The 23840-nt window shown below is 49.5% G+C and overlaps 1 protein-coding gene across 9 annotated transcripts in view; it reads left to right on the top strand.

Annotated features, from left to right (window-relative positions):
* Window positions 1-23840, top strand: part of DTNB (dystrobrevin beta) — a 136792-nt gene that overhangs the window by 5014 nt on the left and 107938 nt on the right. For 7 of the 9 annotated variants that reach the window (XM_069973230.1, XM_069973226.1, XM_069973234.1 and 4 more), the window contains exons 2-9: window positions 3747-3814; window positions 3984-4064; window positions 6507-6720; window positions 7156-7241; window positions 14205-14359; window positions 14454-14559; window positions 16053-16219; window positions 19920-20044. In XM_069973230.1, coding sequence (XP_069829331.1) covers window positions 3748-3814; window positions 3984-4064; window positions 6507-6720; window positions 7156-7241; window positions 14205-14359; window positions 14454-14559; window positions 16053-16219; window positions 19920-20044 — 1001 coding nt within the window. In that variant the 5' untranslated portion in view covers window position 3747. The remainder of the gene's footprint in view (window positions 1-3746; window positions 3815-3983; window positions 4065-6506; window positions 6721-7155; window positions 7242-14204; window positions 14360-14453; window positions 14560-16052; window positions 16220-19919; window positions 20045-23840) is intronic. The other 2 variants (XM_069973231.1, XM_069973232.1) reach the window with 2 other exon arrangements.

Genomic DNA, 23840 nt, shown 5'->3' on the forward strand with positions numbered 1-23840 from the left:
CCCCCCCCCCCCCCCCCCATGGCAGCCATGTTGTCTGTCACCCATTTTCCTCAGGGACTGATAGACACGAGTAATAGCATACACCCGGGCTGGTAAGAGTTCCTCACATCTTAGGGGGCTTCCTATGCCCCCCCCCCCCCCCGCTGCGGTTGTCACTTCCCTCGTCTCTGGTATCAGATTTTATAAACCTCCAATCTTGTGCAACAATCAGGAAACAACAGCTCAGAAGAGGAAGCGTCTGATGGTGACTTCACCCTGACCGCCATCACATGTCACTGTATACTGCACTGTATACTCTACTCCTATAATACTGCCCCTATGTACATGTCCCTGTGTATAGGAGCAGACTTATAGTAGTATATTCCTGTATATAGGAGCAGTATTATAGTAGTATATTCCTGTATATAGGAGCAGTATTATAGTAGTTATATCCCTGTATATAGGGGCAGTATTATAGTAGTATATTCCTGTATATAGGAGCAGTATTATAGTAGTTATATTCCTGTATATAGGAGCAGTATTATAGTAGTATATTCCTGTATATAGGAGCAGTATTATAGTAGTTATGTTCCTGTATATAGGAGCAGTATTATAGTAGTTATATCCCTGTATATAGGAGCAGTATTATAGTAGTATATCCCTGTATATAGGAGCAGTATTATAGTAGTATATTCCTGTATATAGGGGGGCAGTATTATAGTAGTTATATTCCTGTATATAGGAGCAGTATTATAGTAGTATATTCCTGTATATAGGAGCAGTATTATAGTAGTTATATTCCTGTATATAGGGGGGCAGTATTATAGTAGTTATATTCATGTATATAGGAGCAGTATTATAGTAGTTATATCCCTGTATATAGGGGGCAGTATTATAGTAGTTATATTCCTGTATATAGGGAGCAGTATTATAGTAGTTATATTCCTGTATATAGGAGCAGTATTATAGTAGTTATATTCCTGTATATAGGAGCAGTATTATAGTAGTTATATTCCTGTATATAGGGGCAGTATTATAGTAGTTATATTCCTGTATATAGGAGCAGTATTATAGTAGTTATATTCTTGTATATAGGGAGCAGTATTATAGTAGTTATATTCCTGTATATAGGAGCAGTATTATAGTAGTTATATTCCTGTATATAGGAGCAGTATTATAGTAGTTATATTCCTGTATATAGGAGCAGTATTATAGTAGTTATATTCCTGTATATAGGAGCAGTATTATAGTAGTTATATCCCTGTATATAGGGAGCAGTATTATAGTAGTTATATTCCTGTATATAGGAGCAGTATTATAGTAGTTATATTCCTGTATATAGGAGCAGTATTATAGTAGTTATATCCCTGTATATAGGAGCAGTATTATAGTAGTTATATTCTTGTATATAGGGAGCAGTATTATAGTAGTTATATCCCTGTATAGAGGAGCAGTATTATAGTAGTTATATTCCTGTATATAGGAGCAGTATTATAGTAGTTATATTCCTGTATATAGGGGGCAGTATTATAGTAGTATATTCCTGTATATAGGAGCAGTATTATAGTAGTATATTCCTGTATATAGGGAGCAGTATTATAGTAGTTATATTCCTGTATATAGGAGCAGTATTATAGTAGTTATATTCCTGTATATAGGGAGCAGTATTATAGTAGTTATATTCCTGTATATAGGAGCAGTATTATAGTAGTATATTCCTGTATATAGGGAGCAGTATTATGTATATAGGAGCAGTATTATAGTAGTATATCCCTGTATATAGGGAGCAGTATTATAGTAGTATATCCCTGTATATAGGAGCAGTATTATAGTAGTTATATTCTTCTATATAGTAGCAGTATTATAGTAGTTATAGTCCTGTATATAGGAGCAGTATTATAGTAGTATATCCCTGTATATAGGAGCAGTATTATAGTAGTTATATCCCTGTATATAGGAGCAGTATTATAGTAGTTATATCCCTGTATATAGGAGCAGTATTATAGTAGTTATATCCCTGTATATAGGAGCAGTATTATAGTAGTTATAGTCCTGTATATAGGAGCAGTATTATAGTAGTATATTCCTGTATATAGGAGCAGTATTATAGTAGTTATATCCCTGTATATAGGGAGCAGTATTATAGTAGTTATATCCCTGTATATAGGGAGCAGTATTATAGTAGTTATATTCCTGTATATAGGAGCAGTATTATAGTAGTATATTCCTGTATATAGGAGCAGTATTATAGTAGTTATATTCCTGTATATAGGAGCAGTATTATAGTAGTTATATTCTTGTATATAGGAGCAGTATTATAGTAGTTATATTCCTGTATATAGGAGCAGTATTATAGTAGTATATATCCCTGTATATAGGAGCAGTATTATAGTAGTATATCCCTGTATATAGGGAGCAGTATTATAGTAGTTATATTCCTGTATTTAGGGAGCAGTATTATAGTAGTTATATTCCTGTATATAGGAGCAGTATTATAGTAGTTATATTCCTGTATATAGGGGGCAGTATTATAGTAGTTATATTCCTGTATATAGGGAGCAGTATTATAGTAGTTATATTCCTGTATATAGGAGCAGTATTATAGTAGTTATATTCCTGTATATAGGAGCAGTATTATAGTAGTTATATTCCTGTATATAGGAGCAGTATTATAGTAGTATATCCCTGTATATAGGAGCAGTATTATAGTAGTATATTCCTGTATATAGGAGCAGTATTATAGTAGTTATATTCCTGTATATAGGGAGCAGTATTATAGTAGTTATATCCCTGTATATAGGAGCAGTATTATAGTAGTTATATTCCTGTATATAGGAGCAGTATTATAGTAGTATATTCCTGTACATAGGAGCAGTATTATAGTAGTATATTCCTGTATATAGGAGCAGGATTATAGAAGTTATATTCCTGTATATAGGAGCAGTATTATAGTAGTATATTCCTGTATATAGGAGCAGTATTATAGTAGTTACATTCTTGTATATAGGAGCAGTATTATAGTAGTTATATTCCTGTATATAGGAGCAGTATTATAGTAGTATATTCCTGTATATAGGAGCAGTATTATAGTAGTTATATCCTGTATATAGGGAGCAGTATTATAGTAGTATATTCCTGTATATAGGAGCAGTATTATAGTAGTATATTCCTGTATATAGGGGCAGTATTATAGTAGTATATTCCTGTATATAGGAGCAGTATTATAGTAGTTATATTCCTGTATATAGGGGGCAGTATTATTATACTTGCTTTCTGATGTCACTGTGGTGGGTTGCTCTGTAGGATGTATACATGGTTTGTACTTGTACTAGTATAGCGGTAGATTGTTTGGTGTGTGAGGTCGTTGGGGAAGGGATCGGATGTTGCGCACCCCCCTCCCCTTCTCTAGGATTGTCCTGTTGGGATATACAAACAATGTACAATATTATACCACATAGCAGAGCTGGAGGAGTGGAGCAGCGGCGTGCCCCTGGATCAGTGTGATGGTTGTCCGGATACATGGAGGTGTGCGGCCGCCGCCTGTTATCACTAGATAAACACCAGGGGAAAGAACAATATGGGCCGTGGCTCGCTTTCCATGATGCTGTCTCCTGGGCCGGATCTGGGGGTCATTCACTAGGAGCCATATAGATCTGCTGTAGTGCCGCCTGCACACTCCTTCCCCCCCCCCCCCCCTCTGTCATGTATGATGTGTGCGGCCCCCCGGTGGTACTACTCTCTGACATGTGTCCCTTGTTTCTCGGTAGGATGATTGAGGAGAGCGGCAGGCGCAGGAGGACGATGGCGGAGAAGCGGCAGCTATTCATGGAGATGAGTAAGTTTGGTCCCCGCCCCTCTCCCACCTCTCTAGGACTCCTGATGGGCAGATCGGCCTCCATATAGAATGACCCCCCACCCCCCCCTCCCCACTTATTATGGCGGCCATGTTGCCTCTGTTGTCACCCAGCTTTCCTGGGGATCTGGTCATGTGATCTGTGTTTTAGGGGCGCAGAACTTTGACGTGATCCGGCTCTCCACCTACCGAACGGCGTGCAAGCTGCGATTCGTGCAGAAGAGGTGTAACCGTAAGTGACAACAACCCCCGTGACTGCTGAGCACGCTTTATAGACTTACCCCCCCTCTATCTGCCAGCGGTCTCCTCCCCCCCCCCCTCTATCTGCCAGCGGTCTCCTCCCCCCCCCCTCTATCTGCCAGCGGTCTCCACTCCCCCCCCCCTCTATCTGCCAGCGGTCTCCACTCCCCCCCCCCTCTATCTGCCAGCGGTCTCCTCCCCCCCCCCTCTATCTGCCAGCGGTCTCCACTCCCCCCCCCCCTCTATCTGCCAGCGGTCTCCTCCCCCCCCCCTCTATCTGCCAGCGGTCTCCTCCCCCCCCCCCCCTCTATCTGCCAGCGGTCTCCCCTCCCCTCTATCTGCCAGCGGTCTCCCCTCCCCTCTATCTGCCAGCGGTCTCCTCCCCCCCCCCCCCCTCTATCTGCCAGCGGTCTCCTCCCCCCCCCCTCTATCTGCCAGCGGTCTCCTGCCCCCCCCCCCCCTCTATCTGCCAGCGGTCTCCTCCCCTCCCCCCCTCTATCTGCCAGCGGTCTCCTCCCCCCCTCTATCTGCCAGCGGTCTCCTCCCCCCCCCCCCCTCTATCTGCCAGCGGTCTCCTCCCCCCCCCTATCTGCCAGCGGTCTCCCCTCCCCCCCTCTATCTGCCAGCGGTCTCCTCCCCCCCCCTCCTCCCCCCCCCCCCCCCTCTATCTGCCAGCGGTCTCCTCCCCCCCCCCTCTATCTGCCAGCGGTCTCCCCTCCCCCCCTCTATCTGCCAGCGGTCTCCCCTCCCCCCCTCTATCTGCCAGCGGTCTCCCCTCCCCCCCTCTATCTGCCAGCGGTCTCCCCTCCCCCCCTCTATCTGCCAGCGGTCTCCCCTCCCCCCCCCTCTATCTTCCAGCGGTCTCCCCTCCCCCCCTCTATCTGCCAGCGGTCTCCCCTCCCCTCTATCTGCCAGCGGTCTCCCCTCCCCCCCCTCTATCTGCCAGCGGTCTCCCCTCCCCCCCTCTATCTGCCAGCGGTCTCCCCTCCCCCCCTCTATCTGCCAGCGGTCTCCCCTCCCCCCCTCTATCTGCCAGCGGTCTCCCCTCCCCCCCCCTATCTGCCAGCGGTCTCCCCTCCCCCCCCCTCTATCTGCCAGCGGTCTCCCCTCCCCCCCTCTATCTGCCAGCGGTCTCCCCTCCCCCCCTCTATCTGCCAGCGGTCTCCCCTCCCCCCCTCTATCTGCCAGCGGTCTCCCCTCCCCCCCCTCTATCTGCCAGCGGTCTCCCCTCCCCCCCCTCTATCTGCCAGCGGTCTCCCCTCCCCCCCCTCTATCTGCCAGCGGTCTCCCCTCCCCCCTCTATCTGCCAGCGGTCTCCCCTCCCCCCCCTCTGCCAGCGGTCTCCTCCCCCCCCCCCCCCTCTATCTGCCAGCGGTCTCCTCCCCCCCCCCCCCTCTATCTGCCAGCGGTCTCCTCCCCCCCCCTCTCTATCTGCCAGCGGTCTCCTCCCCCCCCCCCCTCTCTCTATCTGCCAGCGGTCTCTCCTCCCCTGTATCTGCCAGCGGTCTCCCCTCCCCTCTATCTGCCAGCGGTCTCCCCTCCCCCCCCTCTATCTGCCAGCGGTCCTCCCCTCCCCCCCCTCTATCTGCCAGCGGTCTTCCCCCTCCTCTCCCTCTATCTGCCAGCGGTCTCCGCCCCCCCCCCCTCTATCTGCCAGCGGTCTCCCCTCCCCTGTATCTGCCAGCGGTCTCCCCTCCCCCCCACTATCTGCCAGCGGTCTCCCCTTCCCCCCTCTATCTGCCAGCGGTCTCCTCCCCCTTCCCCCCCCCCCCTCTATCTGCCAGCGGTCTCCTCCCCCCCCCCCCCCCCCCCCCTCTATCTGCCAGCGGTCTCCCCTCCCCATGTCGGTGTTGTCCTCTCTCGCCTGTCTGGCAGTGGTCTCGCCCTCTCTCGTCTGTCTGGCAGTGGTCTCACCCTCTTGTCTGTCTGGCAGTGGTCTCGCCCTCTCTCGCCTGTCTGGCAGTGGTCTCGCCCTCTCTCGCCTGTCTGGCAGTGGTCTCGCCCTCTCTCGCCTGTCTCGCAGTGGTCTCACCCTCTTGTCTGTCTGGCAGTGGTCTCGCCCTCTCTCGCCTGTCTCGCAGTGGTCTCACCCTCTTGTCTGTCTGGCAGTGGTCTCGCCCTCTCTCGCCTGTCTGGCAGTGGTCTCGCCTTCTCTCGCCTGTCTCGCAGTGGTCTCGCCCTCTTGTCTGTCTGGCAGTGGTCTCGCCCTCTCTCGCCTGTCTGGCAGTGGTCTCGCCCTCTCTCGTCTGTCTGGCAGTGGTCTCGCCCTCTCTTGTCTGTCTCGCAGTGGTCTCACCCTCTTGTCTGTCTGGCAGTGGTCTCGCCCTCTCTCGCCCTGTCTGGCAGTGATCTCACCCTCTTGTCTGTCTGGCAGTGGTCTCGCCCTCTCTTGCCTGTCTGGCAGCGGTCTCATCCTCTCTCGTCTGTCTCGCAGTGCACCTGGTAGACATCTGGAACATGATTGAGGCGTTCCGGGACAATGGGCTGAACACGCTGGAGCACCACGCTGAGATGAACGTCTCGCGGTTGGAAACCATCATCTCCTCCATCTATTTCCAGCTCAACAAGCGGCTGCCGTCCACCCACCAGATCAGCGTGGATCAGTCCATCAGCCTCCTCCTCAACTTCATGATCGCCGCCTACGACAGGTACCCGGGTCACATGACGAGCCTGACAGCCAATCAGCCGCCATCACAGGCTCAGCCTCTCCTCTAACTCCACCTCTGCTGTAGAAAGGGGCGGAGTCATGACGTCATAGGGTCCAATGGCATCATGTGACCTCATTAACACTTAGGTCTTTTTACCATTTATTTAAATGTGTGACCACAATGTTCTGTGGCGATCATGTGATTTCAATAGTCCAAAATTTACAGGGTCATGTGACCCCTCTTACAGGGATTCTTATAATCCAAGGTCATGTGATCACATTGTCCAGAATCGCGGTGAAGGGGGCGGGTTTATTGCATAACCTTGAGATGGTTGGGGTAATTGCAGACCATGAGATGTTGGGGGCGGGGTTATTGCAGACCGTGGGATGGGGGCGGGGCTTACAGGTGTGGTGACGCTCTTGCGCTATGTTGCAGTGAAGGACACGGGAAGCTGACGGTGTTCTCGGTGAAGGCGATCCTGGCGACCATGTGCGGCGGCAAGATCCTGGACAAACTGAGATGTAAGTGTGCGAGGGAGTCCAGGGGGAGGGGCAGGGTCAGGTGACAGCCCCCACCAGTTGTATCATTCAACACCTGCTCACAGTGAGGAATGAGGCAGTGGGTGCAGGGTCGGCTCTAAGACCCTGCTCCACCATCTTCTCCTCTACATCCTATCATGTACTGATCCAGAGTTACCACTGACTCTATCCTCCAGTCATCTCCAGAGCTGCGCTCACTATTCTGCACTTACATCCTGTCTTATCCTCCGGAGCTGCACTCACTATTCTACTGTTACATCATGTCTCATCCTCCAGAGCTGCACTCACTATTCTGCTGTTACATCATGTCTCATCCTCCAGAGCTGCACTCACTATTCTGCTGTTACATCATGTCTTATCATCCAGAGCTGCACTCACTATTCTGCTGTTACATCATGTCTCATCCTCCAGAGCTGCACTCACTATTCTGCTGTTACATAATGTCTTATCATCCTCCAGAGCTGCACTCACTATTCTGCTGTTACATCAGGTCTCATCCTCCAGAGCTGCACTCACTATTCTGCTGTTACACCATGTCTCATCCTCCAGAGCTGCACTCACTATTCTGCTGTTACACCATGTCTCATCCTCCGGAGCTGCACTCACTATTCTGCTGTTAAACCATGTCTCATCCTCCAGAGCTGCACTCACTATTCTGCTGTTATACCATGTCTCATCCTCTTTTTACCTTCAGAGCTGCACTCACTATTCTGCTGTTACACCATGTCTCATCCTCCAGAGCTGCACTCACTATTCTGCTGTTATACCATGTCTCATCCTCTTTTTACCTTCAGAGCTGCACTCACTATTCTGCTGTTACACCATGTCTCATCCTCTTTTTACCTCCAGAGCTATAATGTGAGTGATGGAGATGTAACATGAGTGGAGGAGATGACGCAGTGTGCGTGCAGCTTTGGCTGTCAGTGGAGGAGATGGTGGAATGTGAATGCAGCTTTGGTTGTGAGTGGAGGAGATGGTGGAATGTAAGTGCAGCTTTGGCTGTGAGTGGAGGAGATGATGCACTGTGAGTGCAGCTTTGGCTGTGAGTGGAGGAGATGGTGAAATGTGAGTGCAGCTTTGGCTGTGAGTGGAGGAGATGATGTAATGTGAGTGCAGCTTTGGCTGTGAGTGGAGGAGATGGTGAAATGTGAGTGCAGCTTTGGCTGTGAGTGGAGGAGATGATGCAATGTGAGTGCAGCTTTGGCTGTGAGTGGAGGAGATGATGCAATGTGAGTGCAGCTTTGGCTGTGAGTGGAGGAGATGTAATGTGAGTGCAGCTTTGGCGGTGAGATGGAGGAGATGATCAGTACATGGGTGGAAAGCAGTGATGACCTGGTCTGGGATTTGTTAGTCTATTGTGCTGTTGGACTAAAAGTCCCAGCTTGTCCTGGCAGCCATGATGACTGTGTTTATTGCCTTCTCTCCCTATAGCGGCCTGATAGGGGACCAGTGAGCGCCTTCACCTGCTGGAACTTGTAGTTCCACACCTGCTGCCTCCTCTTGGCCTGCTCTGTCCTGTGTTGCCTCTCATGTGGTATTTTATTTCCCACTAGACTCCAGAGCGCTCTCTGCTGGACACAGTGCTGTCAGGTTGGTGCGTAGAGTCGGTAATAACCCACTACTAACCCCATCCTGTCCCTGCACATATAACTCTATAGCACCATATAACTCTATAGCCATCACTGCTCCTAACATGGAACACCCAGGGGGCGGGGCTCCAGGTGCCCTGTCATCTGTGCAGAGGGGACACCCAGGGGGCGGGGCTCCAGGTGCCCTATCATCTGAGCAGAGGGGACACCCAGGGGGCGGGGCTCCAGGTGCCCTGTCATCTGTGCAGAGGGGACACCCAGGGGGCGGGGCTCCAGGTGCCCTATCATCTGAGCAGAGGGGACACCCAGGGGGCGGGGCTCCAGGTGCCCTATCATCTGTGCAGCCGAGGGGACACCCAGGGGGCGGGGCTCCAGGTGCCCTATCATCTGAGCAGCAGAGGGGACACCCAGGGGGTGGGGCTCCAGGTGCCCTATCATCTGTGCAGCAGAGGGACACCCAGTGGGCAGGGCTACAGGTGCCCTATCATCTGTGCAGAGGGGACACCCAGTGGGCAGGGCTACAGGTGCCCTATCATCTGTGCAGAGGGGACACCCAGGGGGCGGGGCTAAAGGTGCCCTATCATCTGTGCAGCAGAGGGGAGGAGACTTCTGACCTGGAGAAGCATCTAACCCCAATAATAGCAGTTGTATATATATATATATATAATGTATATATGTGTGTGTGTGTATATATATATATATATATATATATATATATATATATACAGTGATACAATGTGTGTGTTTATAGATAGATAGATGTATAAATCACTGATCTGCAGACAACTGGTTCCACCCCCCAAATATACTGATTATTATTCTGAAAACATGTAGAAGAGATGAAACAATGAGAAGCAGCTGGATATGTAATATATGTTACTGTACAGCAGGCATGTCCAAACTTTTTTCGGAGAGTGCCAAATTTGATGAAGTGAACATGTGCGAGGGCCGACCATTTTACATGCTACATGCTATATGCTTTATAACACAGGCAGATAATAGCAAGCTGGATACCTGGGGGGCCGTAAAAGTTCGGAACGCGGGCCGCAAATGGCCCTCCGGCCGGACTTTGGACATGCCTGCTGTACAGTATAGCAGCATGTGGTATATAATGTATAGTAACTATAACCCTGATAACACAGCAGCAGCTGGATATGTGATATATAAGTTACTGTACAGTATAGCAGCATGTGGTATATAATGTATAGTAACTATAACCCTGATAACACAGCAGCTGGATATGTGATATATAAGTTACTGTACAGTATAGCAGCATGTGGTGTATAATGTATAGTAACTGTATAACCCTGATAACACAGCAGCAGCTGGATATGTGATATATAAGTTACTGTACAGTATAGCAATCAGCATGTGGTGTATAATGTATAGTAACTGTATAACCCTGATAACACAGCAGCTGGATATGTGATATATAAGTTACTGTACAGTATAGCAGCATGTGGTGTATAATGTATAGTAACTGTATAACCCTGATAACACAGCAGCTGGATATGTGATATATAAGTTACTGTACAGTATAGCAGCATGTGGTGTATACTGTATAGTAACTGTATAACCCTGATAACACAGCAGCAGCTGGATATGTGATATATAAGTTACTGTACAGCATAGCAGAATGTGGTGTATAATGTATAGTAACTGTATAACCCTGATAACACTGCAGCTGGATATGTGATATATAAGTTACTGTACAGTATAGCAGCATGTGGTGTATAATGTATAGTAACTGTATAACCCTGATAACACAGCAGCAGCTGGATATGTGATATGTTACTGTACATTATAGCAATCGGCATGTGGTATATAATGTATAGTAACTGTATAACCCTGATAACACAGCAGCTGGATATGTGATATATAAGTTACTGTACAGTATAGCAGCATGTGGTGTATAATGTATAGTAACTGTATAACCCTGATAACACAGCAGCAGCTGGATATGTGATATATAAGTTACTGTACAGAATAGCAGCATGTGGTGTATAATGTATAGTAACTGTATAACCCTGATAACACATCAGCTGGATATGTGATATATGTTACTGTACAGGATAGCAGCATGTGGTGTATAATGTATAGTAACTGTATAACCCTGATAACACTGCAGCTGGATATGTGATATATGTTACTGTACAGTATAGCAATCAGTATGTGGTATATAATGTATAGTAACTATATAACCCTGATAAAACAGCAGCAGCTGGATTTGTGATATATAAGTTACTGTACAGCATAGCAGCATGTGGTATATAATGTATAGTAACTGTATAACCCTGATAACACAGCAGCTGGATATGTGATATATGTTACTGTACAGTATAGCAATCAGCATGTGGTGTATAATGTATAGTAACTGTATAACCCTGATAACACAGCAGCTGGATATGTGATATATAAGTTACTGTACAGTATAGCAGCATGTGGTGTATAATGTATAGTAACTGTATAACCCTGATAACACAGCAGCAGCTGGATATGTGATATGTTACTGTACATTATAGCAAGCAGCATGTGGTATATAATGTATAGTAACTGTATAACCCTGATAACACAGCAGCTGGATATGTGATATATAAGTTACTGTACAGTATAGCAATCAGCATGTGGTATATAATGTATAGTAACTGTATAACCCTGATAACACTGCAGCTGGATATGTGATATATAAGTTACTGTACAGTATAGCAATCAGCATGTGGTGTATAATGTATAGTAACTGTATAACCCTGATAACACAGCAGCAGCTGGATATGTGATATATAAGTTACTGTACAGTATAGCAGCATGTGGTATATAATGTATAGTAACTGTATAACCCTGATAACACAGCAGCTGGATATGTGATATATAAGTTACTGTACAGTATATCAGCATGTGGTGTATAATGTATAGTAACTACATAACCCTGATAACACTGCAGCAGCTGGATATGTGATATATAAGTTACTGTACAGTATAGCAGCATGTGGTGTATAATGTATAGTAACTGTATAACCCTGATAACACAGCAGCTGGATATGTGATATATAAGTTACTGTACAGTATAGCAATTAGCATGTGGTGTATAATGTATAGTAACTGTATAACCCTGATAACACAGCAACTGGATATGTGATATATAAGTTACTGTACAGTATATCAGCATGTGGTGTATAATGTATAGTAACTACATAACCCTGATAACACAGCAGCAGCTGGATATGTGATATATAAGTTACTGTACAGTATATCAGCATGTGGTGTATAATGTATAGTAACTGTATAACCCTGATAACACAGCAGCAGCTGGATATGTGATATATAAGTTACTGTACAGTATAGCAGCATGTGGTATATAATGTATAGTAACTGTATAACCCTGATAACACAGCAGCTGGATATGTGATATATAAGTTACTGTACAGTATAGCAATCAGCATGTGGTGTATAATGTATAGTAACTGTATAACCCTGATAACACAGCAGCTGGATATGTGATATATAAGTTACTGTACAGTATAGTATCAGCATGTGGTGTATAATGTATAGTAACTGTATAACCCTAATAACACAGCAGCTGGATATGTGAAGGGTGAGTGTTCAGCATGGACCAATCAGGAAGTGAGAATCACAGAGCTGTGCAGGAGGACAGGGACAGAAACTTCTCTATACAGTGAGTGTGAGTGCAGGCCCATTATAGCAGCAGTGTGTATAGCTGAGTGTGAGTGCACTCATTATAGCAGGAATAGAGAGAAGATGGGAAACACAAGGGGTGACAGAGACTGGAGGGAGCATGAAGGAATGAGCAGGGCAGATGTGAGCACATACATGCAGTGCTCTCTGTCTGGGGAGAGAGGGATTACAGCTATGGCTAGATTACCTCCACAGTCCTGTCCCCTGATGTAAGACCCAGCCTGAAGTAGATCTGCTATGATTTGGAAGGTGAGGGAGACTTCCTGGGTCAGAGTACAGGGCTGTAGACCCCGCTATGCAGACCATGCCCCTCCCCCACTCCCCCTCCCACTTAGTACAGGGAGCTCTTACACCAAAGCAATGCTCTTACACCAAGTTACAATTTTGAAAACCTGTGAGCTCTTATACCAAAATGTTCTCAATCCAAGTTACTCTTAAACCAAGGTATCAGTGTATAGTAGGGGGTCAGTATGTGTAATTGGGCTATGGGGGGAGATTTATCAAACATGGTGTAAAGTGACACTGGCTCAGTTGCCCCCGGCAACCAATCAGATTCCTCAAGGACTTGGAAAATGAAAGGTAGAAGCTGATTGGTTGCTGGTGTTTCACTCTGATGATAATCCGGAATAATATATATTATAGATGGATATTGCTGGATTATCAGAATGTTACTGTAGAAGACATCTATATATAATCACGGATTCTCAGATTGGTGCTGTATATTACATGTATCTATATTTAATCCTGGATTATCAGAAGAAGACCTGGCGCCTCCCCGATTGCCAAGGGACCCCCCTCCGAGTGCTGAGAGACCCCCCCCCCCTGTGCAGAGGGACACGCCCCCTCAGGGTGCAGAGAGACACGCCCCCTCAGGGTGCAGAGAGACACGCCCCCTCAGGGTGCAGAGAGACACGCCCCCTCAGGGTGCAGAGAGACACGCCCCCTCAGGGTGCAGAGAGACACGCCCCCTCAGGGTGCAGAGAGACACGCCCCCTCAGGGTGCAGAGAGACACGCCCCCTCAGGGTGCAGAGGGACACGCCCCCTCAGGGTGCAGAGGGACACGCCCCCTCAGGGTGCAGAGGGACACGCCCCCCTCAGGGTGCAGAGGGACACGCCCCCCTCAGGGTGCAGAGGGACACGCCCCCCTCAGGGTGCAGAGGGACACGCCCCCCTCAGGGTGCAGAGGGACACGCCCCCCTCAGGGTGCAGAGGGACACGCCCCCCTCAGGGTGCAGAGGGACACGCCCCCCTCAGGGTGCAGAGGGACACGCCCCCCTCAGGGTGCAGAGGGACACGCCCCCCTCAGGGTGCAGAGGGACACGCCCCCCTCAGGGTGCAGAGGGACACGCCCCCCTCAGGGTGCAGAGGGACACGCCCCCCTCAGGGTGCAGAGGGACACGCCCCCCTCAGGGTGCAGAGGGACACGCCCCCCTCAGGGTGCAGAGGGACACGCCCCCTCAGGGTGCAGAGAGACACGCCCCCTCAGAGTTCCTGATGTAAGCGCCCCCTGTATGTTTATGGGGAGATGCAGCTATAGATGTGACTGGAGGAGGCTCAGGATTGTCCGGTATAGTGGTGGTGTTACCGACCCATGGTGCCCAGGAGGGGGCGCACTAACAACACACCCCGTCACCCTGCTTCTCCCGCTCTTGTCTCCTCCAGATATCTTCTCCCAAGTGTCGGACTCCAGCGGCTTCATGGTTTACGCCAAGTTTGACCAGTTCCTGAGGGAGGTGCTGAAGCTTCCCACCACCGTGTTTGAGGGGCCGTCGTTTGGGTACACGGAGCACTCGGTGCGGTCCTGCTTCCCCCCGCAGGTAATGGCTACTGGAGCGTTATACAGGACGTAATACTGTGGGGGGGCAGGGGTTACCGGGCAGGGAAGTGATCTCATCATCTTGTATCTCACAGAAGAAGATCGCCCTCAACATGTTTTTAGACACCGTAATGGCCGACCCCCCTCCGCAGTGCCTCGTCTGGTTACCTCTAATGCATCGGCTTGCCCATGTAGAAAATGGTGAGTCGCTGACAATACTCTGTGCTGCTGTGGTGGTGCTTCTATGTATGGGGCGTGTGCTTCTAAAGGATGACTTTTAGTTTGAGACACTGAATGTTAACCCCTTCTCTCCCTCCCTGGCTGTATTGGTGCGGCCCCCTCTCCCCCCGTTTTGGTGTGGCCCCTTCTCTCCCTCCCTTGCTGTATTTGTGCGGCCCCTTCTCTCCCTCCCTGGCTGTATTGGTGCGGCCCCCTCTCCCCCCGTATTGCTGCGGCTCCTTCTCTCCCTCCCTGGCTGTATTGGTGCGGCCCCCTCTCCCCCCGTATTGCTGCGGCTCCTTCTCTCCCTCCCTGGCTGTATTGGTGCCACCCCTGTTAACCCCTTCACTCCCTCCCTGGCTGTATTGGTGCGGCCCCTGTTAACCCCTTCTCTCCCTCCCTTGCTGTATTGGTGCGGCCCCTTCTCTCCCTCCCTGGCTGTATTGGTGCCGCCCCTTGTCTCCCTCCCTGGCTGTATTGGTGCCGCCCCTTGTCTCCCTCCCTGGCTGTATTGGTGCCGCCCCTTCTCTCCCTCCCTGGCTGTATTGGTGCGGCCCCTGTTAACCCCTTCACTCCCTCCCTGGCTGTATTGGTGCGGCCCCTTTTAACCCCTTCTCTCCCTCCCTTGCTGTATTGGTGCGGCCCCTGTTAACCCCTTCTCTCCCTCCCTTGCTGTATGGGTGCGGCCCCTTCTCTCTCTCCCTGGCTGTATTGGTGCGGCCCCTGTTAACCCCTTCTCTCCCTCCCTGGCTGTATGGGTGCGGCCCCTTCTCTCCCTCCCTGGCTGTATTGGTGCGGCCCCTTCTCTCCCTTCCTGGCTGTGTTGGTGCGGCCCCTTTTAACCCCTTCTCTCCCTCCCTGGCTGTATTGGTGTGGCCCCTTCTCTCCCTCCCTGGCGGTATTGGTGCCCCCTTTTAACCCCTTCTCTCCCTCCATGACTGTATTGGTGTGGCCCCTTCTCCCCCCCACCTTGCTGTATGGGTGCGGCCCCTTCTCTCCCTCCCTGGCTGTATTGGTGCGGCCCCTTCTCTCCCTCCCTGGCTGTATTGGTGCTGCCCGTTCTCTTCCTCCCTGGCTGTATTGGTGCGGCCCCTTTTAACTCCTTCTCTCCCTCCCTGGCTGTATTGGTGCGGCCCCTGTTAACCCCTTCTCTCCCTCCCTTGCTGTATTGGTGTGGCCCCTTCTCTCCCTCCCTGGCTGTATTGGTGCGGCCCCTTCTCTCCCTCCCTTGCTGTATTGGTGTGGCCCCTTCTCTCCCTCCCTGGCTGTATTGGTGCGGCCCCTGTTAACCCCTTCTCTCCCTCCCTGACTGTATTGGTGAGGCCCCTTCTCCCCCCCCCCCCCACCTTGCTGTATGGGTGCGGCCCCTTCTCTCCCTCCCTGGCTGTATTGGTGCGGCCCCTGTTAACCCCTTTTCTCCCTCCCTTACTGTATTGGTGCGGCTCCTGTTAACCCCTTCTTTCCCTCCCCCGCAGTCTTCCATCCTGTGGAGTGCTCCTTCTGCCGCTGTGAAAGTATGATGGGTTTCCGCTATCGCTGCCAGCAGTGCCACAACTACCAGCTGTGCCAGAGCTGCTTCTGGAGAGGACACGCCAATGGCCCCCACAGCAACCAGCACCAGATGAAGGAGCACTCCTCCTGGGTGAGTGCTGGAGCAGGAGTGTATGGGGGTCCGATGAGACACGGAGGGGCTGAGCTCTTGTGATACAGCACTATGCAGGTGTATGACAGATGATCTGCAGGGCTGCACTCCCCATCACCACCAGCAGGTGGCAGCACTGCACACAGCATTCTGTGTGGGATCAGGTGCCCAGTCAACATAATGCCACATCACATGTAAAATACCCACATTCTTCACAAAAAGAAGTTCTGCAGCAGCTGCGGTGTGTATCTTCTCTGCACTACAGGACACTGTGTTCTGCTCTCTATTATCTTTGTGTTTGTATAAGAGGCGCTGTGAGCGGCTCCCGGGTCAGGGGCGCGGATGGCAGGAGAACTGGTATACCATGTCCCATCTGTATACAGGAGACACCACCATATACCATGTCCCATCTGTATACAGGAGACGCCATCATATACCATGTCCCATCTGTATACAGGAGACGCCATCATATACCATGTCCCATCTGTATACAGGAGACGCCATCATATACCATGTCCCATCTGTATACAGGAGACGCCATCATATACCATGTCCCATCTGTATACAGGAGACGCCATCATATACCATGTCCCATCTGTATACAGGAGACGCCATCATATACCATGTCCCATCTGTATACAGGAGACGCCATCATATACCATGTCCCATCTGTATACAGGAGACGCCATCATATACCATGTCCCATCTGTATACAGGAGACACCATCATATACCATGTCCCATCTGTATACAGGAGACACCATCATATACCATGTCCCATCTGTATACAGGAGACACCATCATATACCATGTCCCATCTGTATACAGGAGACGCCATCATATACCATGTCCCATCTGTATACAGGAGACGCCATCATATACCATGTCCCATCTGTATACAGGAGACACCATCATATACCATGTCCCATCTGTATACAGGAGACGCCATCATATACCATGTCCCATCTGTATACAGGAGACTCCATCATATACCATGTCCCATCTGTATACAGGAGACGCCATCATATACCATGTCCCATCTGTATACAGGAGACGCCATCATATACCATGTCCCATCTGTATACAGGAGACGCCATCATATACCATGTCCCATCTGTATACAGGAGACGCCATCATATACCATGTCCCATCTGTATACAGGAGACGCCATCATATACCATGTCCCATCTGTATACAGGAGACGCCATCATATACCATGTCCCATCTGTATACAGGAGACGCCATCATATACCATGTCCCATCTGTATACAGGAGACGCCATCATATACCATGTCCCATCTGTATACAGGAGACGCCATCATATACCATGTCCCATCTGTATACAGGAGACGCCATCATATACCATGTCCCATCTGTATACAGGAGACGCCATCATATACCATGTCCCATCTGTATACAGGAGACGCCATCATATACCATGTCCCATCTGTATACAGGAGACGCCATCATATACCATGTCCCATCTGTATACAGGAGACGCCATCATATACCATGTCCCATCTGTATACAGGAGACGCCATCATATACCATGTCCCATCTGTATACAGGAGACTTCATCATATACCATGTCCCATCTGTATACAGGAGACTCCATCATATACCATGTCCCATCTGTATACAGGAGACGCCATCATATACCATGTCCCATCTGTATACAGGAGACGCCATCATATACCATGTCCCATCTGTATACAGGAGACGCCATCATATACCATGTCCCATCTGTATACAGGAGACGCCATCATATACCATGTCCCATCTGTATACAGGAGACGCCATCATATACCATGTCCCATCTGTATACAGGAGACGCCATCATATACCATGTCCCATCTGTATACAGGAGACTCCATCATATACCATGTCCCATCTGTATACAGGAGACTCCATCATATACCATGTCCCATCTGTATACAGGAGACGCCATCATATACCATGTCCCATCTGTATACAGGAGACTTCATCATATACCATGTCCTATCTGTATACAGGAGACGCCATCATATACCATGTCCCATCTGTATACAGGAGACGCCATCATATACCATGTCCCATCTGTATACAGGAGACTTCATCATATACCATGTCCTATCTGTATACAGGAGACTCCATCATATACCATGTCCCATCTGTATACAGGAGACGCCATCATATACCATGTCCCATCTGTATACAGGAGACGCCATCATATACCATGTCCTATCTGTATACAGGAGACTCCATCATATACCATGTCCCATCTCTATACAGGAGACTCCATCATATACCATGTCCCATCTGTATACAGGAGACACCATCATATACCATGTCCCATCTGTATACAGGAGACGCCATCATATACCATGTCCCATCTGTATACAGGAGACGCCATCATATACCATGTCCCATCTGTATACAGGAGACACCACCATATACCATGTCCCATCTGTATACAGGAGACACCATCATATACCATGTCCCATCTGTATACAGGAGACACCACCATATACCATGTCCTATCTGTATACAGGAGACTCCATCATATACCATGTCCCATCTGTATACAGGAGACACCACCATATACCATGTCCCATCTGTATACAGGGGAGTGCCTCCTCATGCCGCCATCATCCCTGCTAGTGCAGCCGCATACAGTCTGTATAGTGCAATGCCACTTCTATACCCCCTGTGGTGGCTGATGGTAGTAGTAGCAGCGGATGGCAGTAGTACTTGATGGTTCTGGTAGTAGTACTAGATGCTGGTGGTGGTAGTAGTGGATGGTAGTACTAGATCCTGGTGGTGGTAGTAGTGGATGGTAGTAGTACTAGATGCTGCTGGTAGTAGTAATAATGGATGGTAGTAGTACTAGATGCTGGTGGTAGTAGTAGTAGCAGCAGATGGTAGTAGTACTAGATGCTGGTGGTAGTAGTAGTAGCAGATGGTAGTAGTACTAGATGCTGCTGGTAGTAGTAGTAGTAATGGATGGTAGTAGTACTAGATGCTGGTGGTAGTAGTAGTAGCAGATGGTAGTAGTACTAGATGCTGGTGGTAGTAGTAGTAGTAATAATGGATGGTAGTAGTACTAGATGCTGCTGGTGGTAGTAGTAGTAGTAATGGATGGTAGTAGTACTAGATGCTGGTGGTAGTAGTACTAGATGCTGCTGGTAGTAGTACTAGATGCTGGTGGTAGTAGTAGTAGTAATGGATGGTAGTAGTACTAGATGCTGGTAGTAGTAGTAATGGATGGTAGTAGTACTAGATGCTGGTGGTAGTAGTAGTAATGGATGGTAGTAGTACTAGATGCTGGTGGTAGTAGTAGTAATGGATGGTAGTAGTACTAGATGCTGGTGGTGGTAGTAGTACTAGATGCTGGTGGTAGTAGTACTAGATGCTGCTGGTAGTAGTAGTAATGGATGGTAGTAGTACTAGATGCTGGTGGTAGTAGTACTAGATGCTGCTGGTAGTAGTACTAGATGCTGGTGGTAGTAGTACTAGATGCTGCTGGTAGTAGTACTAGATGCTGGTGGTAGTAGTAGTAATGGATGGTAGTAGTACTAGATGCTGGTGGTAGTAGTAGTAATGGATGGTAGTAGTACTAGATGCTGGTGGTAGTAGTAGTAGTGGATAGTAGTAGGATGTACTGATTGAACTCTACATATGGATGCCCCTGTGACGTTTCCTTTCCATCCTTGTGTCTCTAGAAGTCTCCAGCAAAGAAGATAACGCACGCCATCAGTAAGTCTCTTGGCTGCGTTCCCAGCAGAGAACCCCCACATCCGGTATTCCCCGAGCACCCCGAGAAACCGCTGGACCTCTCCCATATAGTGTGAGTACAAGGGGGTGAGGGCTGCTCTGGGGTCACTGTGTACATACATTACTGATCCTGAGTTACATCCTGTATTATACTCCACAGCTGCACTCACTATTCTGCTGGTGGGGTCACTGTGTATATACATTACTGATCCTGAGTTACATCCTGTATTATACTCCACAGCTGCACTCACTATTCTGCTGGTGGGGTCACTGTGTACATACATTACTGATCCTGAGTTACATCCTGTATTATACTCCACAGCTGCACTCACTATTCTGCTGGTGGGGTCACTGTGTACATACATTACTGATCCTGAGTTATATCCTGTATTATATCCTAGAGCTGCACTCACTATTCTGCTGGTGAGGTCACTGTGTACATACATTACATTACTGATCCTGAGTTATATCCTGTATTATACTCCACAGCTGCACTCACTATTCTGCTGGTGGGGTCACTATGTACATACATTACTGATCCTGTATTATACTCCAGAGCTGCACTCACTATTCTGCTGGTGGGGTCACTATGTACATACATTACTGATCCTGTATTATACTCCAGAGCTGCACTCACTATTCTGCTGGTGGGGTCACTGTGATCGTGTCTTTAGGTCCAGACCTAAAATCATTGGACAGCACATCGCTCCCTGTAATAGTCATGTGTAATAGAGCTCATGTAGTTATACATCACCTCTCTGCTCCCGTTCCTGTCCTGCCCTCTGCTCTCACTGCCGGCGCTGCAGCGTTAGTGCTGTCTCTGAGCTGACAGGCAGCTCAGCCAATCATGGGACTGCCGCAGCCTGTCAGCTCAGAGACCGCACTAACGCTGCAGCACCGGGAGTGAGAGCAGAGGACAGGAGAGGTCAGGGAGCGGAGAGGTGATGTGTAAGGGCTGCACGGACATCGCTAATGATACAGATCTGGGAAATATACAGGAAGGACTTCTACTCCATGCTGGATCCACTCCTGGTTTTGGCTGGAAGATGCCAAGTATGACACCGGCCCAACCAGGCGTCAGCCCAGTGTCCCGGCCGCCAGGAAGGCGTCAGGAAGGCGTCAGCCCAGTGTCCCGGCCGCCAGGAAGGCGTCAGCCCAGTGTCCAGGCCGCCAGGAAGGCGTCAGCCCAGTGTCCCGGCCGCCAGGAAGGCGTCAGCCCAGTGTCCCGGCCGCCAGGAAGGCGTCAGCCCAGTGTCCCGGCCGCCAGGAAGGCGTCAGCCCAGTGTCCCGGCCGCCAGGAAGGCGTCAGCCCAGTGTCCCGGCCGCCAGGAAGGCGTCAGCCCAGTGTCCCGGCCGCCAGGAAGGCGTCAGCCCAGTGTCCCGGCCGCCAGGAAGGCGTCAGCCCAGTGTCCCGGCCGCCAGGAAGGCGTCAGCCCAGTGTCCCGGCCGCCAGGAAGGCGTCAGCCCAGTGTCCCGGCCGCCAGGAAGGCGTCAGCCCAGTGTCCCGGCCGCCAGGAAGGCGTCAACCCAGTGTCCCGGCCGACATCCCACCACCAGCCAGAGACTTTTACACTTGTCCCGGTTGAACTTGGACCTGAATGCCTCTGAGTAGCGGTCCACCTCCGACATCACATATTGGTCTCCCTTTTCGAGGACACGAAGGCTGTAAAACCATCAGGACATGCCACTACTCTTAGGGCGGCTTCTGGGTCCAGGCTCATCCCAACCAACCATCCTGAGGAAGGGGGCAATCGCGAGCACATACAACAGTGGGCTCAAAGGACAACCAAAGCGAAAGCCAGAGCCAACCTCAAAAGAGCAACCAAACCATAACTGTTCACCAGCAGGTAGACCAAATCTCAGAAGGACTGATCAAATGCTTTGGCCAGATCAGGGACTGCAAGTACCCCCTCCAAAGACCCGCGCTTCTCCGCTTCACTAACACTAAGGACAGCACTTAAGGTGCTTTGGCCTGCAACAGAGTAGTGCTGAGCCCCTGAAAGAAGCCCGTGTGCAAACTTCCCAGCCGATATAACAGTATCTTGGCCAGAAGAATCCTGTCCGTATTGAGAAGAGCTATGGGCCTCCAATCCTCAAAATGGCTTAAGCCTTTGACAGAAGACTCGGGGCTGACCTCCTTATTGAGAAACACTGACTAGACCTTGGTCAAGGGGGGAACCAAAATGTCCTTGAAGGTCTTATAGCACTCAGATGTTAAGCCATCTGGACCTGGCGACTTCTTCAGGGAAAGCCCTTCAATCGCCAGTCTGACTTCCTCTTCCCTGATCTCGTCTGCCAAAAAGAGAGGGATCTACCCCTGGATCAGGAATGGTTTCAGCCAGGAAAGCCGACATCAGATCCCGATCCAGATCCTTCCTCCCCAAGAGGTGTGAGTAAAAGGATCTGATGACCTCCAGAGATCCCGTACTATCAACCAGTCCTGACACAATCTTACCACTCACTGACATTGTACAGTTTCTGTAGGGGTCGGGTGAGCGGTACCTCCCGAAATCCCTCTTAAAAACTAAAGATGCGTGCCTATCATACTGACACCTCATGGGCAAGGCTTTCACTCTGGAGATCTCCTCTCTACTACCTTCACTCGAGACGAGATGCTCGAGTTTCCTCTTCAGGCCCTGATACCTGTAGTGACCTTGATGAAAGATGAAACCAACGTGAACTAAACGGCCCTGAATTTGGGCATCCTCCAGGCGAGCTTCCCTAACTATACTAATCCGCGCCATGCTATCATAAGCCAGCTTGTCTTTGGCGCCTCTCCTGTCCTGAGACCTCGTGATAGTGTTGAAGTCTCCGCCAAAGATCACTTGCCGACTCGTAAAAAGGGCTTAATCCTCATGAAGAGGCTTTTATGGTCTCCCTTAGTTCGTGGGGCATAGAGCAGTAGAAAGGACCGCCACCCCACTATACGGCTCGGCCGCAAGAGACCAGTGTGACGGTCCATGCCTCCACTCTCTTCTGGCTTATACTAGAGGCTTGATCTGTCAACCTTGTGTCTCTGCAAGAATAAAATGTCGGGGTTAATACGACCAAGGAAATCCAAGGCTGCAAATCAGACTTAATTCTGGAATAGTTACTGTATGCCAGCGTCAGTGGGGTGAGTGCCGCCATCCTGGGTGATGGAGCGGAATGGCCTGCCTTCCCTTCTAAATCAGAGAAGGAGCCCTCAGCTTGATCTTTAGACCTCCTTAGTGTTGCAGTCATGTCTATATCCAGATCCTCATCTCCATTGAAAGTGTATGGGGGGTCATTATGCTTTTTCTTCGCTGGTTACCTCTCGGCTCTCCCCTGGCCTAAGCGGTGGCAGTATTGAGCATGGACACCACCTACAGTCAGCACACAAGTGACCCCTAATCCGCAGGTAACAGCGAGATGTCCCAACACACAGTGCACACACCTGCTTCCTGCGGCTTGGTAAGACCCCCGTACCTACAGTGTCCGTGCCCCCCGCCATGTAATAGTGATGGCTGCAGTATATGATGTGACTGGAGTATGGGACGTGGTGCACAGTACATGGTGCCTGTTCCTCTTTAGCTGTTATATTGTATGTCGTACCCGGCAGGTCAGTGACCGGTAGAAAGATAAGACCATCCCTGTATACAGCGTATACACCTCCATAACCAGTGATAGCGGGGGAGGAGGGGGTGCTGGGACAGGGGAGGGAGCTGTCTGATCCCTGCTGATCCATTGTAACAGATCAGCCCTGTGCTCAGCAGATAGAGCAGATCCCCCACGATCCATCACTACCTGCGGTGTCTGTGAAACATTACCGGAGCGGTGGACTTTACCCGAGACGTCTCTGATGGTGAAGGAGACAGCAAGAGGGTGAGAGACATGAGACCGCCTGATGA

This window comes from Dendropsophus ebraccatus, chromosome 6 (assembly GCF_027789765.1).
Source record: "Dendropsophus ebraccatus isolate aDenEbr1 chromosome 6, aDenEbr1.pat, whole genome shotgun sequence".
Taxonomy (NCBI): Eukaryota; Metazoa; Chordata; class Amphibia; order Anura; family Hylidae; genus Dendropsophus; species Dendropsophus ebraccatus.